This window comes from Lissotriton vulgaris, chromosome 9, assembly GCF_964263255.1.
Source record: "Lissotriton vulgaris chromosome 9, aLisVul1.2, whole genome shotgun sequence".
Classification (NCBI taxonomy): Eukaryota; Metazoa; Chordata; class Amphibia; order Caudata; family Salamandridae; genus Lissotriton; species Lissotriton vulgaris.
Genome location: NC_141697.1, coordinates 604,141,427 through 604,162,918, shown reverse-complemented (window position 1 = coordinate 604,162,918; position 21,492 = coordinate 604,141,427). Strand labels below are relative to the sequence as shown.

Genomic DNA, 21,492 nt, shown 5'->3' with positions numbered 1-21,492 from the left:
TGCGCGTGCACAAAGCCAGCCTCATCACACACCACCATTTGTCTGTGCCTCGGCATCAGACTTCAAAGGCTGCCGCTCCCCCGCCCCCCAAGTGCACATCGCACACCACCATTTGTCTGAGCCTTGGCATCAGACTTCAAAGGAATGCGCTCCCGCTCCCCCGCCCCCCGTCACAGCAATGCCGAGAGCTTAGTTTTTTTTGCATCCATTTCGCGGGGAAGCCGTGTTTTGTTTGGCATTCTTTGCAACTTTCTCGTTTTTTTTTCTGGATGAAAGTGAAAGCCTATCGTGATTGTTTACAGTAGCCTTGCTCCTCAAATGCTGTTGCTGTGTTTCCATCTCTCTAGGGACACTCAGCTTGAAAACACTCGACTTGCTAGCTGCAATGCTACATCCGCTATGCTTTGCATCTAGAGACGTTGATCCCTTGCACACTGTGCTGACTCTGCCCCTCCTGATTCTGAAACTGACCAACGCAGTCACCACACAGTCTCTTCTCTCTGTCTTATGATGTTTGCCCTGCCACCATTTACTTCGGACCGTCACCCTCACACCTCCTCACCCTTACACAGCCTCACACCCTCTCACCCTCACACACCCTAACTCACCCTCACACCCTCAACCCCCTCACCCTCACAACCCTCTCACCCTCACTCACACTCACCCCCTCACACCCCCACACTCCTCACCCTCACACCCCCTCACCTCACCCTCACACCCCCTCACTCTCACACCCCATCACCCTCACACCCCCTCATCCTCACCCTCACACAACCTCACCCTCACACACCCTCTCACCCTCACTCACCCTCTCACCCCCTCTCACCCTCATACCCCCTCACATTCACATCCCCTCAACCTCACATCCCCTCACCCTTCCTCACACCATCTCCATAACACCCGCTCACCCAACCACCCTCTCACCCTCACTCAACCTCTCACCCTCCCTCTCACCCTCACACACCCTTTCACCCTCATACACCCTCTCACCCTCACCCTCACACACCCTCACCCCACACCCCCTTACCCTCACACACTCTCACCCCCACACCCTCACCCTCTCACACCCCACACACCCTCACACACCCTCACCCTCACACACTCCATCACACCCCTCACTCTCACACACCCTCACCCTAACACCCTCTCACACACCCTCACACACCCTCACCCTCACACACCCTCTCACCCTCACACACCCTCTCACCCTCACACCCTCAAACACCCTCACCCTCACACACTGTCACACACCATCACGCACCCTCACACACCCTCACTCACCCGCACACACCCTCACTCACCCTCACACCCTCACCCTCACACCCTAACCCTCACACCCTCACCCCCTCACCATCCCTCACCCCCTCACACCCCCTCACCCTCACACCCCCTCACCCTCACACACCTCCTCACCCTCACACCCCCTCACCCTCACACCCCATCACCCTCACACCCCCTCATCCTCACCCTCACACACCCTTATTCTCACACACCCTCAACCTCACACACCTTCACCCCACTCACCCTCTCACCCTCACACACCCTCACCCTCACACACCCTCTCACACACCCTCTCACCCTCACACACCCTCACCCTCACACACCTTCACCCTCACACACCGTTACGCACCCTCACACACCCTCACTCACCCACACACACCCTCACTCACCCTCACACCCTCACCCTCACCCCCTCACCCTCACCCCCTCACTGTCCCACACCCCCTCACACCCCCTCACCCTCACACACCTCCTCACCCTCATACCCCCTCACCCTCACACTCCATCACCCTCACACCCCCTCATCCTCACCCTCACACACCCTCATTCTCACACACCCTCACCCTCACACACATTCACCCCCACTCACCCTCTCACCCTCACACACCCGCACAACCCTCTCACCCACACACACCCTCTCACCCTCACACACCCTCTCACCCTCACACCCCTTCACCCTCACACCCCTCACCCTCACAACCCCACACCCTCACCCTCACTCACCCTCTCACACTCACACACCTTCTCAACCTCACACACCCTCTCACCCTCATACCCTCTCACCCTTACACACCCTCTCACCCTCACACCCCCTCACCCTACACCCCTTCACCCTCACACCCCCTCACCCTCACACCCCCTCACACACACACCCTCACATACCCTCTCACCCTCACACACCCTCACCCTCACACCCCCTCACCCTCTCACACCCTCACCCCTTCACCCTCACCCCCGTCACTCTCCCCCTCCCTCACCCTCACACCCTCTCACTCTAACACCCTCACACCCTCACCCGCACTCCCCTCACCCTCACAACCCCACAACCTCACCTTCACAACCCCACACCCTCCCCCTCACACCCCCTCACACCCCCTCACTCTCACACCCCCTCACCCTTACACCCCCACCCCCTCGCACCCCTCACCCTCACACACACCCTCACCCTCACACACCCTCATCCTCACACACCCTCACCCTCACTCCCCCTCACACCTCCTCGACTCACCTCACTTCCCCTCACCCTCACACCTTCACACACCCTCACACACCCTCACCCTCACACCCCCTCACCCTCGCACCCCCTCCCACTGCCTCACCCTCACACACTGTCACACACCCTCACACACCTTCACTCACCCGCACACACCCTCACTCACACTCACACCCCCTCACCCTCTCACCCTCACACACCCTTACTCACCCTCACACCCCCTCACCCTCACACACCCTCACCCTCACACACCCTCACCCTCACACCCCCTCACCCTCACACACCCTCACCCTCACACACCGTCACACACCCTCACACACCCTTACTCACCCGCACACACCCTCACTCACACTCACACCCCGTCACCCTCTCACCCTCACAGAGCCGGGACACCTCCTTGTGGAGGTAGCTGTTCGCACTATATAAAAATCTGTATTATTACTCACCCTATCACCCCCTCACCCTCACACACCCTCACCCTCACACCCCCTCACCCACCCTCACACACCCTCACACCCTCACACCTCCTCACCCTCACTATCACACACCCTCATGCACCCTCACCCTCACACCCCCTCACCCTCACACCCCCTCACCCTCACACCTCCTCACCCTCACACCTCCTCACCCTCACTATCACACAGCCTCACTGCCCTCACCCCGTCATCCTCACCCCCATCACCTTTACCCTCCCTCACCCTCACCCTCCCTCACCCTCACACCCTCTCACCCTCACACCCTCACCCTTTCACCCTCACCCTCACTCCCCCTCACCCTCACAACCCCACCCCCTCACCCTCACAACCCCACACCCTCCCCCTTACACACCCTCGCACCCCTCACCCTTACACACCCCCTCACCCTCACACACCCTCATCCTCACACACCCTCACCCTAACTCCCTCTCCCCCTCACACCCCCTCACCTCACACCCACTCACCCTCACACACATACACACTCCCTCAAACCTCCTCACCCTCACACCCCCTCTCACCCCCTCACCCTCACACACCCTCACCCTCACACACCCTCACCATCACACCCTCACACACCCTCACACCCCCTCACACTCACACCCCCTCACCCTCACATACCCTTACCCTCACACACCGTCACACACCCCCTCACACACCCTCACTCACCGCACACACCCTCACTCACCGCACACATCCTCACTCACCCTCACACCCCCTCACCCTCACACTTCCTCACCCTCACACACCCTCACCCCACTCACCCTCACACACCCTCACCCCCTCTCACCCTCACACACCCTCACTCACCCTCACCCTCACACACCTTCACGCACCCTCACCCTCACACTCTCACACCCCCTCCCCCTCACCCCTCACACACCCTCACCCTCACACAGCCTCACTCACACACCCTCACCCTCACACCCCCTCACCCTCACACCCTCTCACCCTCACACACCCTCACACCTCCTCACCCTTACACCCCCTCACCCTCACACCCCCTCACCCTCACTCACCCTCACACACTCACACACCCTCACCAGCATAGTATAACAAAACATAGCATAACAAAACAAAGCACGGGATAGCAAAACAAAACATAGCATAACATAACAAAACATAGCATAGCAAAACACAACAAAGCATAGCATAGCATAACAAAACACAACTAAACATAGCATAGCATAACAAAACATAGCATAACAAAACAAAGCATAGCATAACAAAATATAGCATAACAAAACAAAGCATAACATAACATAACAAAGCATAGCAAAACAAAACATAGCATAGTAGAACATAACATAGCATAGCATAACAAAACACAAGAATACATAGCAGAACTAAACATAGCATAACATAACATAAAACAAAGCATAGCATAACAAAACATAGCAAAACACAGCAAAACATAGCAAAGCATAACAAAACACAACAAAACATAGCATACATATTAAAACAAAGCATTGCAAAGCATAGCAAAACATAGCATAGCATAACAAAACACAACAAAACATAGCATAGCATAACAAATCACAACATAGCATAGCATAACAAAACAAAGCTGAGCATAGCATAACAAAACATAGCATAACAAAGCATAGCATAGCATAACAAAACATAACATAACAAACATAGCATAGCAAAGCAAAGCATAGCATAATAAGACATAACAAAACATAGCATAGCATAACAAAGCATAGCATAGCAAAACACAACAAAACATAGCATAGAATAACAAAACAAAGCATAGGATAGCAAAACTATACATAGCATAGTATAACAAAGCAAAGCCTAGGATAGCAAAACAAAACATAGCATAGCATAACAAAACATAGCATAACATAACAAAACAATGCATAACAAAACACAACAACACATAGCATAACAAAACATAGCAAAACACAACAAAACATAGCATAGCTTAACAAAACACAACAAAACATAGCATAGCATAGTATAACAAAACATAGCATAGTAAAACAAAGCATAGCATATTAGAACACAACAAAACATAGCATAACAAAACATAGCATAGCATAGCATAACAAAGCATAGCCTAGCAAAACATAGCATAGCATAACAAAACACAGCATAGCATAACATGACAAATCAAAGCATAGGATAGCAAAACATAGCATAGCATAACAAAACAAAACATAGGATAGCAAAACAAAACATAGCATAGCACACAGCATCACCCCGCACCACCACAGCATCACTGAGGGGCACCACAACATCACTATGTGCTACCACAGCATCACTGAACGCAACAGCATCACTCGTTCACCATCACATCACTCAGCGCCACCACAGCATCAATCTGTGTAACCATTCAACAAAACCTGGTTTAAATATGTTCTCTCAATGTTTTAAGCTTAATTACAAATGTAACAAAAAGATGTTAATATTTCACTTCTGTTCTTGGATTTTCGTCACAATAAAATACACTGAACATAATCTTCACAAAAGTTATTCACAAAATTTTAAGCTATTGCCATTATAACTTACAATAACTTTTATTTAAGTATTAATTATTGAAAAAAAATTAAAAGCCATTGTTATTTGTAATATCAATACATGTAAGTCACGTAAATACAACACATATTGCATTACAAATGCTACAGGTGTCACATTTGCGAAAGTTATAACTATTGGCATTGTAAATGACAAAGCTATTAATTTCCCTATTTTCAAAAACAAAACATAAATATAAAATTTGACATTTACAATACCAATAGCTCAAACTTTCCTAATGCGAGACCTATGGCATTGCAAATGCTTGTTAAAGTACCAAACTCCTTCTGCAATGCAGAAATGCTTTTCTGAACACAAACTTTGTTTTGCGACTCATTCTGAATTGCAATTAGGAAGGAGGGTGAAAGGGGTGCCCCTCCCCCCGCCCACCCTCCAAATGTAAATCACAATCAAATGTATCAATGGTTTGAGACTGCAATTGCGGTTGCAAACCATTAGAAAATTACAAATTCATCAAAGAAGGTGGTAGCAGATTCGCAAAGGGTATTTTGTATAATGGGACCCATTAGTACACAGATCACATTGCAAAAAGAAAGGAAGGTCACATAAAGTTGGTGCGTTACTCGCACCCGCTATTTGTGACCTGCCTTTCCGTACATATTAATCTTGGATTTTCTTTTGCACTGTGGAACTTACAGTATGGTTTTCCAGCATCAAGTCCCAGAGTGAAAAATTTAGGAGATTCACAACTCACACTTGACCTGGGACAGGTCCACTTTTAAAATGGCGGCACTATTTTCATATTACAATACTTGGTCTGGAAGCAGCCACGAGTGTTACAACGAGAGAACGCCATATTTCATTCAGTGATGATGTAAGCTACCTGTGGCCTGGCTTGTTAGACTAGAGCTGTTGGCTGGGCAGCTGGGAAGTGTTCCAAGGCTGGGGCACAGTTCAACATGCAGGGCCGGACTGGGAAAAGAAACCAGCCCTGAAGATTGCTGCTCGACCGTCCCCGAGGGAGGTGGGTGCAGCATGAAGCACCACTCCCGCTTTTGTTACAGGGGAGCGATAGTGCAGCACTGCCGTAAAACCGGCCCCCAGTGATAAAACCGGCACTACCCCTCCGTCCCACTGGGGAAATGCCCAGTGCCCACTAAGGCTAGTCCGGCCCAGTCAACATGTCGCAAGCCAAGAAAGGACCTCGGGCAAATGTGTGTGCAGAACATGTCCAGTGACGACTTCAGTTTAGCAGGCCATTCTGACTTAAATGAAAGGGACCGGGAGGTAGGGTAGTAATCTAGTAGTAGGGTTTGGGCAGTGAGTCAGAGAGCTGTCAGATCAGAGTGTCACACCAGGCAGTATCTGTGAGTTCAAGGAGATGGAAGGAGGAGAGCAATTAAAACTCAGCAGCGGGCAGGGTACTAAGTCGGTGGCTTCATGAAGCCTCTACTCCCTGGCAATACAATATCATGTGCGTGTGATGGCAAACTTTTTATATTGACCCATTCCGTGCGCGCGTCAGCCAACGGCGTTGTGAGGACTACCTGGCTAGTGCTGCACACGTCTGTGGGCCGACGCGGCCCCGCTCACTCATTAAAACGCCCGCACTGCGGCGGAATTTGCGCTGTGGTTAAGGAGTAAAAGGCATATTCTGAATATTAGAATGCTCCAGTACTCAAGCACCCTGAGAGAGTGTCAGATGTAATGCAGTATGTACAGCTTTTTTTTCCAACTACTCGACCTGACGATGTTGGGTCCTAATGTGTGCACTGAGATACTAATTTCACCATAAAGTGTAGTGATCCTGGCTTAGTTAAAGTATGCGCTCAACCTCCCCCGGACCCACCGTCCCAAAGTCCCTACTTCTCTACTCACACAAATACACTATGCAGAAGGAGCACAACAAGTAATGTACAATATTCCATATATGCAGTCCCACAATTAATGATCAAAGTTCGTAGTTTCCAAGCAAATAAATGTCCTCCAAACTGTAGATGTTGAATTCTTATTCTTTTATTCAGAATAACGCCAGTCAGCTTCGAGAAAAAGCTCTTAAGTTTCAGGATCCTAGAGAATTTAAACAAATCAATCTCTAAATTCGTATAGTCACAAACATTTGTCGGACAAAATGATAACCCTTTCTTAAGTACAGAAAGTTCATTGACATTCAGATCCCTGTCAGACAAATTAATCAATTCCAACTCTCCCCTCGGGTCTGACTCCTGATCTAAGTCCTGACCTTGTTTTGGCTTCGGGTCCCCATCCTTAAATTTCCGGTGTTTCCTCCCGCTTCTTGTTCTTTTGGAATTTTCCTGCGACCTTTCTTGATTCTGTTGAGTTCCTCGCAAAAATAAGAACTCTTAGCCGGAGCACCGCCCACCGCCCCTTGTACCTGTAGCTCTTCTATTGATGATATGCTTGAACTGCTATAGTTAGCTGAGCTAAATTCTACTGGCTGAGCAGTGCCCCCTACCTGTCTCGGTTTGTAAACATCATCATAGCCTCTGGCAAAGGTAAAAACCCTGCCCTGGTTGTAGTCTCGTTCATCACGTATCAATTTGCTAAGCTTTTTATCCTTAATCTGTAGTTGGTGTCGGGTGATCACGTCCTTTATAACTGTGTAATTCTTATCAGTTAAGTCAGGTAAGTTCATGTCCTTAATTTCCTTTTCTAGATCTGTGATCTGCTGCCTCAGTTTCTCCACTTTTCTCTCCGAGTTCTTAATCAAAATATTCATTATCGTAAAAGACGATGCATATAAATTCTCCTCCCATTCTTTTAAGTGATCTTCTTCAAGATCATCGAAGGTCGGAAATATCAGTATTCTCAATCCTCTAGGGATTCTTTTTTGTAGGGACTTTGGGACGGTGGGTCCGGGGGAGGTTGAGCGCATACTTTAACTAAGCCAGGATCACTACTGCTCCTTCTGCTTAGTGTATCAGTATGTACAGCTGTTGCCAATGTAATGTTAAGCGACTGTACCTTTGTACATGCCTGTCCTATGCCTCTTTTGTTTCACCACTAACTTTTCTGTCCTTTCCTTCTTACCTCTCTTTCACTCTCAATGTACAAGCGGTAGGGTCTAGATATATATGTTATGTACCATTGTACAAACGACTACTACCATTCTTGGCTAAACCTGCAACAGTGGTTATGATTGTATTCTTTATATAAAAATAAAAAAATGCTCCAGTAATTAAATTAATTATGTCAATTTAGATGAAGGTGAGTATGACAAAAATACAGTTATTATACACCTTGGCACCTTCTACATATTATGTAAATTTCACATTATGCATCTCTCTATATTTTTGTAATTTTGATATGCCACTGGTTAATATTGTGTCCTTCACAGATATGTAGTGAGTTAGGAAAATGTGTGTGTGCTATATACAAAAGACATTAATAATCAGGACATGCAGCATTAAAGTTAAGGGTCGGTGGAATGTTTCATTTCGCCAGTGGATTTGGCGGAATTTGCCGACTCTCTGCGTTATTCCTGTAACGCAGAATTCTTGCCAACTTCCGCCAATCACCGTGTGTGAAAGAATTTCTTCCTGTGAGGCTCCAGAAATGGGAGCTGGTGAGTGCGAGCAAGATTTGGTGGCCCCAAGTGTGATTTTCTTTTGCGGGCGGTCGTGAGCAGTTGTGATTAGATGGCTGCTACGTGAGTAGAATGCTGCAGCTCAAGTAGATTTTCTACTCGAGAGGCAGCAAGATCAGCTTGAATTGAATAGTTGCGCGCTCATGCTCTCAGCATGGTGTCCTTTCTGTTGATTTTTCAGCACTGCTCATGTTACCTTTGCTAAATTGTAGCGTGAGTAGCTTGACATGCATAACTTCTGCCCTTTGGTGGAAGTCTGCAGAATCTTGCTGAGCTTTTTATGTAACTCCGCGGAATTCCGTGGATTGAAACTCCATGAGTTCCGACCACTCTTTATTAATATAATTTTTATAAACTCAATTCCAATGAGAAAACTTCAGTAAGATTAACATCCAAGTGCTGTATCTTATTCACAATACCAGAGACCTCAAGTGGTAAAAAGTCAAGCAGGGTAGATAATCATTTCACAAATTGACCTCGCACACCAAAAGGCTGTATGATAAACACAGTGTCAATGCTCAATCAACATTCGTATTATGAAAAAGACAAAATCCAACTGTTCTCCCAAGAAATTTGTTCAAGTCGATTTTCTTCGTTTTATTCTTTCTTTATTTGATCAAACACTCGCAGATAAAAATAGCCAACGCGTTTCGTCCGAAACCGGACTTCTTCAGGGCTTTGCGCAGTGTACTCTCATGTCAAACGTCCCATCCGTCCTGGCTGGTATACGAGTAATGAGTTTTATGGTTATATCCTTGGCAGATTTAGTAATCATCCATTCATATGGGATCCAGTAGAGTTAGCGGAAGAGTAAAGTGTATGCCATAAAGTCGGCGTCTTCGTTGCGTCCGTGTGCGGTCGTCTGGTCTCCCGGTCCATCAGGGTAGATAACCACCCCATATTTTTTTGTTCCGCATTCTGGGAGTTGTAGTTCAGCATCTGGATCGGGGAAAAACAAACCTAGAAGTACTAAATACAAAGAATCAGGCCCGGACTGACCGTTGCGGGCACCGGGCAATCCCCCTGTGGGCTGCAAGGGTGGGGGCCGGTTTTGGGCCCATAGGGGCCGTTTTTGTTACATGGCCGTTATTGCAGCATAGCTGCAAAATCTGGCCCTGTAACAAACTCGGCTGAAAAGCGGCCCTGGCAAAGAGCTCGGTCACACCCCCAAACCTACCCCCCTCAGGGTGGTGGGGCCAATCACTTTGCCAGGGCCGATTTTGGTTCCCAGTCCGGCCCTGCAAAGAATAACACTAAGACTTATGGCCCGATGTAAGTGTCTCATTACCGGTCGGTAAACCCGAAATTCGGTAAATTTCAGGCTTACCGACCGTTATTTGGCCATTTCCAATGTAGGTGATGATTCGGTAAAGACAGAATCGGTATTTACCGATTCTGTATTTACCGAATCATTATTTACCGAATCGTGTATGTAGGAAGCACATCTAAGAGTGCTTATGTGCTTTCAGGATTCGTTATTTACCACCAACTACAAGTTGGTTTCAAATATCGAAAACCTTTATAAAAGCAATTTTGTGCTTTTTTAACAATGCCATGTGGCAGACAGGCATGTATGTGTGGCACATGTGCACACATGCACGATTCAGGGGTGCAACAGGGTATCAATATGACACCCTGCCACCCTTGAATGTGTTCCCCCTGTTACCAATTCGGTATTTACCAAATCGGTAATAGAGAATGGCTTCTCATTCATTCCTATGGGCCTCCAGGCCCATAGGAATAAATGGGATTTACCAAATTGGTACATACCGATTCGGTAATACCGAATAATACCGAATTGGTAATATTTACTGAATTTTTAGCTACATACCATTTACCGATTCTGAAATACCGAATCGGTAAAATTCGGTATTTTCGAATTGGTAATTAGTAACTCCATACATATGGCCCTTAATGAGCTGCTTGAGCCGGAATTGAAACCAGGGCCAGAGTGGGAACTTAACAGCTCTGGCAAAAATTATAAATTCAACCCCCATGTGCAGACGTGCTAATGCATGCTACAACCAGAGCAACTCTTTCAAGTTGCCATCAGGATTGTGTAATGTGCACCAGCACTCCTAGAGGCAGAAATATGCCTCCAAGTGTAAAAAATTAGCCTCCTGGGGCTTCAGCCTCCCGGGATATTGCCTACTTGCCCAGCTAGCCAGTCCGGCCATTATTGATAAGTCAACCCATAATGAGGGCCCTACTGTTAACTAACTCTGGGCGGAGCTTGCGTAGTAGTACTCCGTGGAATTTCACGGTGTTACTAGAAAACTCTGTGAAATTCTGCAGAGTTCTGTGGCTGCCCCCACCCTGTCCCCCCGCCCCCTCCTGCTGAACCTCCGCCCCCCTCCGGCTAAACACCCAGCCCCGCCCCCTCCTGCACACCCCCCTCCCGCACTCCCCCCTCTTGTGTAGTAAGGCCTGCTGGGCTGGCCGGGAGACTTACCTGGCTTCTTCCTCCCAAATCGGTGTCCTGCCTCTTCCTGCAGTGCTGTGGGCTCCACTCGCCTTCGGCTGCGCTTCTCCGGTTCAATTTATTTAACTGGAAGAACTGCAGTGTACAAGGCGTACTGCATGAAGGCATGCCTGACCCTATCATGGGATTTGATAGGGTCAGGCATGCCTTCACGCAGTAAGCCATGTGTACTGCTGTTCTTCCTGTTATTAATTGAACCAGTGCAGTGCAGCAGAAGGTGAGTGGAGCCACTGCACTGCAAGAGCAAGCGGGACACCCATTTGGGAGGAAGAAGATAAGTCTTCTTACTCCGCTCTGCTGCGAATGCTGAGTTTTGGAAAACGGAGTGCGGAGTTTTAAAACTCCGGAACCTTCGCTGGTGGAGCAGAGTTATCCGCCCAGCCTTATTGTTAACTCCTGAAGAAGAAAAAAGCTGTTTGTAAAAAACTACCTAGGCCGATAGAAAATACAGCACTGCTAATTTGAGACCCTACCGTCAACCAGAACCACACCTATTATAGACTGGACAACTACATGGACAACTACAGGTGGAACGCCGTTGCTTAGCCGGAGTCGTGCCAGAGTTCTGCCCGTCTGCGCTCGTCCGCGACGAGGAAGCGCGAGACGTGGCAGGTCCTGGTCCCTTCCGTTGTGGCTCTCATTAGTCCACCCGCGGGATGTTGTCCTATACACGGTCAGAGCTGCTGGATATAGGGCACAGGGACAGGGTATGTTTATGTGAGCCTGTTGACCCATTAGCGGGCCCATATAGTTGTGCCTGTAAGGGTTGGTCACTTGAGAGCCCTACCAAGATCCACTCCCTGGAAGATGCTACCCCTATTATACGCAAGATCGATGCGGCTCGGGCCTCCGGATCTGGTGTTTAAATGTGAGATCACTGGTCAAACATCACCAGTCTATACATGACTTGATGGAAAAAGAAGATCCCGATCTTTTTTTACTTACTGAAACCTGGCTTCAGGTTTCAGATGCCGCTATTTTGAATCTTGCCTTTCCTCAGAACAACACGGTCTTTACGTCCAACAGGACCACGAGAGGAGGTGGTATCGCCATGGCAGTTAAATCCTGCTTTCCTGCTGAATGGAAAGTTTCGGGGCTGCCCGCCTGTGAAAGTGCTCTCTTCAAAGTTGCTTTCAGCCATCACTTTACGTTTAGCGGTATGCTCATCTACCGCCCTCCCGGCAATGACTCTGCCTTCAAATCCGCGCTGGCCGATATGGTTAGCCCTATAGCGCTCGGTTGTGCGAACTTTAACATCATGGGGGACCTCAATATCCATTTTGATAATAGGTCATCCACGACCGTGAACACTCTGCTGGCGGATCTTGAAGCTCTTCAACTCATCCAGCTTGTTACTCTTCCTACCCACTCAGGGGGCCATATTCTGGACCCCTTCTTTTCCACGCTTGAAGGGGTGAAGGTGTCTGACCCGATGCAGATGGGATGGACGGATCATTTGCTAGTGGAAGCCTTTTGTCCTGTCCACGACAAGCCTTTTAAATCGGTGGACAGGCCTACACTAAAAAGGCTTTGGCATAAGCTCAAACTTGAAGAGTTTTATAGTTTACTGGAACAGAAACCTCTGAGCCCTTTTGTGAATGCGGACCAGGGTTATCATCAGTTCTGCACTTGGATATCTGATGCCCTTGACTCTCTTATACACATGCGCTGGTCGAAAGGCCGGGCGAAGACATCCAGCCCATGGTATAACGAGTCCCTTGCCGAGCTGAAAAAATCTTGCCGGAAAGCAGAGAGGGAATGGAGAAGATCATATGATCCTGCTCTGAAAACCCGGTACTTTGCCGATCTGAAGCTCTATCATAGGGCCATCTGCAGAACACGGGCCGCATTCTATGCTCAGGAATTTTTGGCCAGCAACAATCCATCTAAACTGATCTTTAAGGTCCTGAAGGACCTTATGAAAAAAAGAGCTACCTCGGAAGTGATCTGCACAGACTCCCACTGTCAGAATCTGGCAACTTTCTTCCTGGAGAAAGTGCAAAAAATTAACCGAGGATTTGATCCATGCCGGCCTAACCCAGAGGTAATTGACCCTGACTCTTTGGGGTATGAGACCTTGACTACCCTACCAGTTTTGTCCACTGAGACGTTTGACAAACTAAGCCTCAGTGTTAAATCAGGTTCTCTTCTGGACCCGCTGAAGCCAGCTCTTATTAGCACACTTTCCCTGCTGTGCCGAGCTCCCATATTGAATCTCATCAATATGTCACTGTCCAATGGAACGGTTCCCACCGCCTGGAAACAGGCAGTAATCACTCCAATCTTAAAAAAGGCCAACTCTGACCCCCTGCTGCCAGAAAATTACCGCCCTATATCCCTTTTGCCTTGGATAGCTAAAGTAACGGAAGCCCATGTCAACTCAGTCCTGTCTGAGAATTTGGCTCGCAATCAGATACTGGATCCCAGTCAGAATGGCTTCCGGCCAGGACACAGTACCGAGACGGCATTACTATACATCATTGAACATCTTCGCCAGGTACTTGACTCCGGACGTACAGCAGCGCTCCTGCTATTAGATCTAAGCGCTGCCTTCGATACTGTGTCCCACCACATACTGATCCAACGCTTAGAGGAAGCTGGAGTCACAGATATCGCTCTCCAGTGGTTTCGATCTTTTTTGTCAGATCGAACCTTTAAAGTGGCAATACCACCAGGCCAATCCACCATCCACCCCTTGGATCTGGGAGTCCCACAGGGCTCCTCGTTGAGCCCCTGTTAGACGGACCGGGAGGGTCGGCCGAGGATAAAGGGAGAGGTCTCCGGGGAGAGCCGTCTCCAGCGATCGTACAGACAAGTAACTTCCCCCCCACAGACGTACACCACACAAGGATAAGGTTCAACGTTACTTTATAAGCAATTCTTTACGTACGGTGAAATGGTACAAGGAGGTCTGGACTCAGGGGTCCCCTCTATTCTAGTCTCTTGGTTGGGTAAGGGGGTAGCGGGACAGTCTCGTTACCAATCTGGTGGATATGGTGGTAGATGAATTAGCTCACAATCCTCGAGCTCGGCGTTCTAGATGATCGGGCCGCGGCGGAGCCAGCAGGTCCCGGGATGGTTGAAGGTAGCGACGGTCCGCGGCGGAGCCAGCAGGTCCCGATGAAGGTGGTGGTTACAAACGGTCCGCGGCCACGCCAGCAGGTCCCGACGACGATGAAGGTTTCAGAAGGTTGCGGCAGCGCCAGCAGGCAGGTCGATAGTTCGCAAGGCAGGGCTACGGCAGCGCCAGTAGTCCATCAAGGATGAGTTCTTCACTGCGTCTCTCGACTCCAGGATACAACTGCCTTCCTGCTCTGGAGCTGCCCAGTTATAGGTCTGGCGCCCTTTGATGTCCGGACCCTCGCACTTGGAGGTCGGGAGGTCCGGGATGAGGGAGTCCAGACACCCAGCAGGGGGTGGAGCCAGCGCCTGGGGGAGCTGGGGGCGATCGGCACCTGGCGGGGGAGAGCCATCGACACCTCTTTCTCCCATTGACCTGCCAAGTAGTCCGCTCACCTCCTGGGTGGATGGTGGTGCCGGGATGTCGGGGCCTGGCCAGGCCCAGGGTTAGGGTCGATTGGAGGCCACGCGGCCTCGTGGTGCTGTGTCCAAGATGGCGCCCAGGCCGGGCGAGAGGGCCGGTAGGGAATCGGGCCCATGATGTGGAGATGTTCAGGGGCAGGGGTCCCATATGAGACGGGAAACGGGTGGTTGTTGTGTGTAACACCTGAGGAGCCGGGCTCAGGCCTGGTCGTGCGGGGAGGGAGCAATCCTTACACGTGGCCTGTCCAACAGCCCCACAATGTTCAACCTCTATGTGAAACCGCTAGCTGCAGTCGTCAAACAGTGGGGTTTGACTATGACCTCATATGCTGACGACACGCAGCTGGCGGTGACACTTAGTGGAGACCCTGAGGTGGAGGCTTCCAGATTCCGTGCTGGACTTGTGGCAGTAGCAAGCTGGCTTCGCACCAATTGCCTACAGTTGAATGCCACCAAAACTGAGGTGTTGGTGTTGGGGAAACACGCTGAGCTATGGGGAAACCAGTGGTGGCCACCAGAGCTGGGCGTCACTCCGATTCCAGCCTCCGGAGTGAAAAACCTAGGCATTTGGTTGGACCCTGCACTCACTTTCACGGACCACACTAAGAAGGTGGCTGCCACGTGCTATGGCATCCTGTGGGGCATAAGGCCGGTTTTAAAGTACTTTGATCCCCCTACCCGGCAGATCGTGGTCCAGGCATCGATTTTATCCCGGCTGGACTACGGAAGTTCGCTGATGTTAGGGGTGAACCAGGCGGAGGCCTCCAGGCTCCAAAGGGTGAAAAATGCCGCGGCGCGGGCCATTGTGGGCCTCCCCAGACATTGCTCTGTGTCAGGTACCATCTCGGCCCTACACTGGCTTCCGGTCAGACAGCGGATCAAGTTTAAAGCGCTGTGCCTGGCCTTTAAAATTCTGAAACTTTCCTCGCCGCCGGCACTTGCCAATTTACTCACTCCTTACATCCCTCTGAGATCACTAAGATCAGAGGCTCTTCATCTGGCAGTCTGCCCCCGTTTTAAATTGAGTAGAATGGGTGGCCGTTCTTTCCGGGTGCTTGCAGCAGGGTTGTGGAACTCGCTCCCGGTGCACATCCGAGCTCTCAATGATTTGTTCACCTTTAGGCGGGCGATTAAAACTTTCCTGTTTCCCGCCTCTGAGTAGCCGTCCCTTTTCTTTTACTGTGTGTTATGTTATAGTGCCTGTCAAAGCGCCAGGACGCCCCTTTGCTGGGGCAGCTGCGCGCTATAAAAATTTAAATAACATAACATAACATAACATAACATATCAGAGGCAGATGGCCATACCCAAAATCCCCAGGGAATATTACTGTTGGAACCTCAAATGACAGCCTGAAACGGCAGACCCATATATACCTCTGTTGGCTGGGAAGCAAGCAATAGATTCCTAGTATGCCCTATTGGCTTCTAAACTGTCTTTTTTTGGTGGGGGGAGGGAGGGGCAGTTTTCTACAGTGCAAACTTGATCTGAAGGTATCAGAGCGCTTTACATGTTCATCAGTTACATTTTATGAGGACACATTCATTTTATTAATGTTTTGTGGCATGGGGAGATTAAGGGTCTGATTTCGACTTTTGGCGGTGCAGGGGCAGGCAGTGCAGCATGCAGCTGCCGCGACCCGCACCGCTAAGGGCCGCTGCCGCCCGCCCGCCAGATTACAAGTAATTTTGTAGTCTGGTGGGTGGGCGGGCGATGTGGTGGTGCAGTTTAAAGGCTCATTGTGAGCCTTAAACAGCACCACACCGGGACTACCAGTGCACGTTCCTGCAAGGGAAGGAATGCCCCATGTCATGCATTCCATCCCTTGTAGCAACCGGCAGCTCAAAACTACAGGGAGGCACAACATGTGCCCCCCTGTATGCACCCTTGTGAACAGGAGCAAGAAGGGGCCCTGTAGTGCCCCCTTTCTTTCCACACCACCAGCAGTTTCATGGAGGAAGAACCTCCATGACACCGCCGTTGGAGAGGACAGTTGTAATTAGCTTGGTGGTGCCTCAGGGTACTACCAAGCACATTGGGGGCTCTCAGACCTCCGCGGGACCGCCAGGAAACGCAGTTCCCTAGTGGTTGCGGTGGTGCAATGGTGGTCCGTCTACCAAAGTCCTAATAGGGCGGTTGCACCACCGGTGCGGCAGTGGCTGGACTGCCACTGCCGTGCCTTCCCGAGTCTGGCTGCCCCCAGACCACCAGACTTGTAATCAGCATCTCAGTGGTTTGCCCAGAATCATAACCAGTTTAGCCGATGCTAAGACGTGAACCTCTCTTCTGGAGGATCTAAAGCCTAGGTCCTACGACCACCCATAAGCTAACACGTGCACTTGGAATGTCGGGCCTGTGAACAAAATCCAGCAACAACTGTAACCAGCGCCGATACATTGGGAAACGTGCACTTGACATCTCAACCACAGCCTGCGGGATTGGACGTCGAGTGCGTAAGATTGCAAACTTGCACTGTGCGTCAAGTCTTGCAGTCCACGCACTTCCATACACAAAACGGTGGCATACCCAGTTTATTTGTCATATTACACAACACAGACCCTAAACTCTTTATTTAGAGAAACAGGGAGGTGCAACATAAGAAATGTAGAACAACTGACCTCTACAAAACAAAAGTATAGTCATAAGTACTATGGTATGTTACGTTTTCTACTCGAGGAACACCCTAGAATACAGTTCTCTTCACACAGACGGCCGACCAAGGGTAAGCTGTATGCTATGTGTAATTTTCACAAAAATGATATGTATTACAGATAGAAAAAATGCAGACCTCCCTTTTATCACTTTTGCCTATTTTCACTTGGGGCTAGTAATCAATGCAAAGCCATGTCGCGCTACTTTTTGTGACTTCAGTGCAAAGGATTTTGTGTGGAATCCTAGGGCTATTTGCATTGTACCTGCTTGTTTATACCCACTTTCCATGAATTTCTGGGGGGTTTGTTCCACACGGCACAATGTCGTTCAGCACTAAGCTAGTATCTACTTTTGGCCCAAAAATAATTTTGGGAGTGAACGTTGATCGCCTTTATTGTGTGTGTCATATAGCACTGCTTTCCAGCACATGAGTGACAATAACTCTCGCCCTAGTTCCCTGCCCATGGCATCCATTTAGCAAACTGGCACATTCTGGGAGTTTTAATTCTGATTCACTTCAATAGAAGCCAATGGGCTAACACGTGGAATTACAATATTTATTACATACTCCAATGCTGTAGAAGTGTGCTACTGAGGATTAGAGCTAATTGCCAAACATGGAGTGTATTATGTTCATGGCTACTGACAATATGCACTTCTGCGGCTGCAGCGTTTTCCGCATAACAATGAATTTTCTATATTTGCCACATACTTCACCAGCAGGCTGGTGATCCCTGAAAGTGGTGGGGCGTAATACGTGCCACTGGTTCCCCTCATAACTGTCAAAAATTGCCTTAGGTGCCTTAACACACTAAAGCACCCATACACTAACACTGCTTCTTGCACACAAACGCACACGCACACACACTTTTATAATCACTGACCCTCAATCACAACCATTGATATACAGGGGCTCTGATCTGAAATCCTAAGGTACAGTTGTTTAATGCGCAGTGAGAGCAGCTGCACCAGGGCCTCTATGCCATGGTACCACTGCACCAGCTGCACCATTGATAGAGGCACCTCTGACTCACTCCCACTCCCTTTCAATCACACACTCATTGTAACTCCCACTACCTCTCTTTTCCTTACTCGTGCTCCCTCATTGATTCTCACTCTCATTGACACTCTCAAACACTATGCTTAAGCTCATTCTCTCTCAATCAAACACACTTTTACTCGCACACGCACCTAGAAAGAAGACTGAATTATTTTTTTTAACCTTCTTTTTCTGGCTGCTCATAGGCTCAATGGCCAATTAGGAGACTGGATGCGACCGGGTGCCAGGCGACTGAACCTTGTTTACTCTGTCCTGCCATTTAATAGGGCATGGGGCGACTTTGCGTAAAACACATCACCGCCCGAGCAGGAGCCTATCTTCAAACTGCTGCACTACACTGGGCATGCGCAGCATACCTATGGTCTGTGAATGTGAGTGAGGGGCAACGCGCCTCTCTCACATACGCAGACCATCTTCGGAACTCCTGCTCGTCTCTGCCTGCGTGCACTGTGCGTGAACTGAGCACTTTCACAAGTGAAGTGCAAAGGCGGCCCGGAAATGTAAACAGACGAATTGTAAACTGTCCATTTGTCTGCTTACATTTCTGTTCTTCTGTTGCCCGATTCTTTTGGAGGGCGCTGCCCCAACGCCCCTATGGACCAGCCGTCCCTGCACCTGCTGCCATTCACTGGAAAGCCCTTCGCAGGGGTTGACTGGTCACCTTTCAGTTGTTTATTGATGCTGTATTTTGGAGTTTTGCTGGTACCAATGAGGTGAAACCTTTACCTAGACAGTGTAAATGTGCAGAAATTACAAATAATTAAATAATACTATCATAAAATGTGCTGTATTATGCCACATAATTTGCCTTTTCTTGGCACATAATATACTCAGCATTGCCACATAATTTCCCCCACCCGTGCTGCATAATGAGAAGGCCATGATTATGTTATGTTCTTATTTATATGAATAGGACACTTTACAACGCACACGTTACAACGCGTCTCATTACAACACATTTTTTTAGATTGCAAAATCCATTACAACGCATGTCGTTACAACGCATAATCTATTACAACACAGTTACTATTCTAACTCGGCTGGGTCATTACTTTGGGGAATGCGTTGTAATGGATTATGGGATGTAATGACATGCGTTGTAATAGATTTTGCGTTGTAAAACATTTGTTGTAATGACACGTGTTGTAACGCGTGCGTTGTAAACCATGTTTCCCTATTTATATAGCTCCTTGTAGGCCCAAGAAGTCACTTTGAGCACTCCAACTTCCATTTGCTTAGTCGAAAGTGTGTTGGTTGTAGTTAGACCTTGATGGGGAAAGTGGGGCTTAGGGTCTTCTCTTGGGAGCTTCGTGGCACATTAGGGCAGGTGTTGCAGAGTAGTGTAAGGACAGACACAGCTGCGCGTATGAGACACCATCGTTGTGTAGTAATTATTATTCAAAGGATACTGTTGATCACTGTGTGAAGAATTGCGTCACATGGAAATCTGTATTGTACGCCCACGTGACCGCTGTCGAATAACTGAAGTTAGTGAGATGTTTGGAGTGATACGAATGTCCAAGTTCAAGTGCTTGGACTTTACTGACGTCATCTTGGCCTGTAGCGTCTTCTTTCCCTCCTGCGTAGCTGTCCCGCGCTCTGCATCTTCCCTGGTTGAATGAGAGATCACAAAAAAGCGATAAATAAAAAGCAATGAAACTAAAAAGGAGTGACCAAGCCCATAAAGTGGGCCAGGCTGGGGATGGCGAGTCCCACCTCTGCTCTGCTGCCCCCACCCCTGTTTGCTGCATTGTGCTCGCGCCACAGTCGCCCCCCGCCCCGCCACAAGAGTTAACCTCCCCTGGTAATGGATGGCGTCCCTCATAAACATTGCTGTTGGAGGGCTGCCCGGAGCACGCTCTCTCCGCTGCTTTCAATTAGCTCAACGGGCACTTGCTTCCAAGCCAGCTTTGTAACTTTTTTTTCTGTTTTGAGGGAGTGATCGCATTACCTCGTTACAGCCTGCCTGTCGTTGTTTCCCCCCCTCTAGTTTCTGTCAAAAGCTTTGGGACTTGCTTGCTTTTCAGTCATAGTTCAGTTCGAGGGGGGAAAGGGTTTTTTTTGGGGTGGGGGGGACGTGCGACCAGCCGAGACGCCATGGACGCGGCACTCATTGTCGCTTTTCTCTCCTTCTGCCTCCTGTCGGCTGTCCCTCCAGCCGCCAACCAGAGCCACGGCGACCGGGTGAAGGTGATGTTCACGCCCATGGTCTGCAAGGTGCACTGCGAGGGGGGGCGCTGTGCCAACCACTGCGAGAGGGGCAACATGACCACCGTGTACAGCGGCGAGGGCACGGGCCACGGCGGCGCCGGATTCCGAGTCTGTGAGTACACCACTATTTTTTACTCATCAGGTTTTGGCTAAATGTTTAATTTGTATAAATTAAAAAAATTGAGTGCAGGTGTCTAAATGTTCTCTAAGGAACCCACCTCCGGCGCTGCCAACCGTCGGGGTTGGCAAATTCCCAGGCTGCCTAGTCTTGATTCCACCTAATGCCTCTTTCTTGCACCGCCCTACAATGCCTGTCTCTGTATCTCCCTCTTGCACATTATTTTTGTTCTTCACTTTTCCCCTTGCCACTCTTTTACTATCTTTCTAATAATCTAGCCTTTCTCTCTTTTCTGCCATTTCTCTCTTGTTCTGGGTCCAAGTCTCATGACGAAAAACAAGTACCAGTCCCCAAAAATGAGTTTGGCTGACCA

General features: G+C 49.1%; 1 protein-coding gene across 7 annotated transcripts in view; it reads left to right on the top strand.

Annotated features, from left to right (window-relative positions):
* The window catches only part of LTBP4 (latent transforming growth factor beta binding protein 4), a 1,439,220-nt gene that overhangs the window by 699,796 nt on the left and 717,932 nt on the right, over window positions 1-21,492 (top strand). For 5 of the 7 annotated variants that reach the window (XM_086938230.1, XM_086938229.1, XM_086938227.1 and 2 more), the window contains exon 5: window positions 20,949-21,113. In XM_086938230.1, the coding sequence (XP_086794356.1) occupies window positions 20,949-21,113 (165 nt within the window). Of the gene's footprint in view, window positions 1-20,723; window positions 21,114-21,492 lie in introns of those variants that run through there. The other 2 variants (XM_086938232.1, XM_086938231.1) reach the window with 1 other exon arrangement.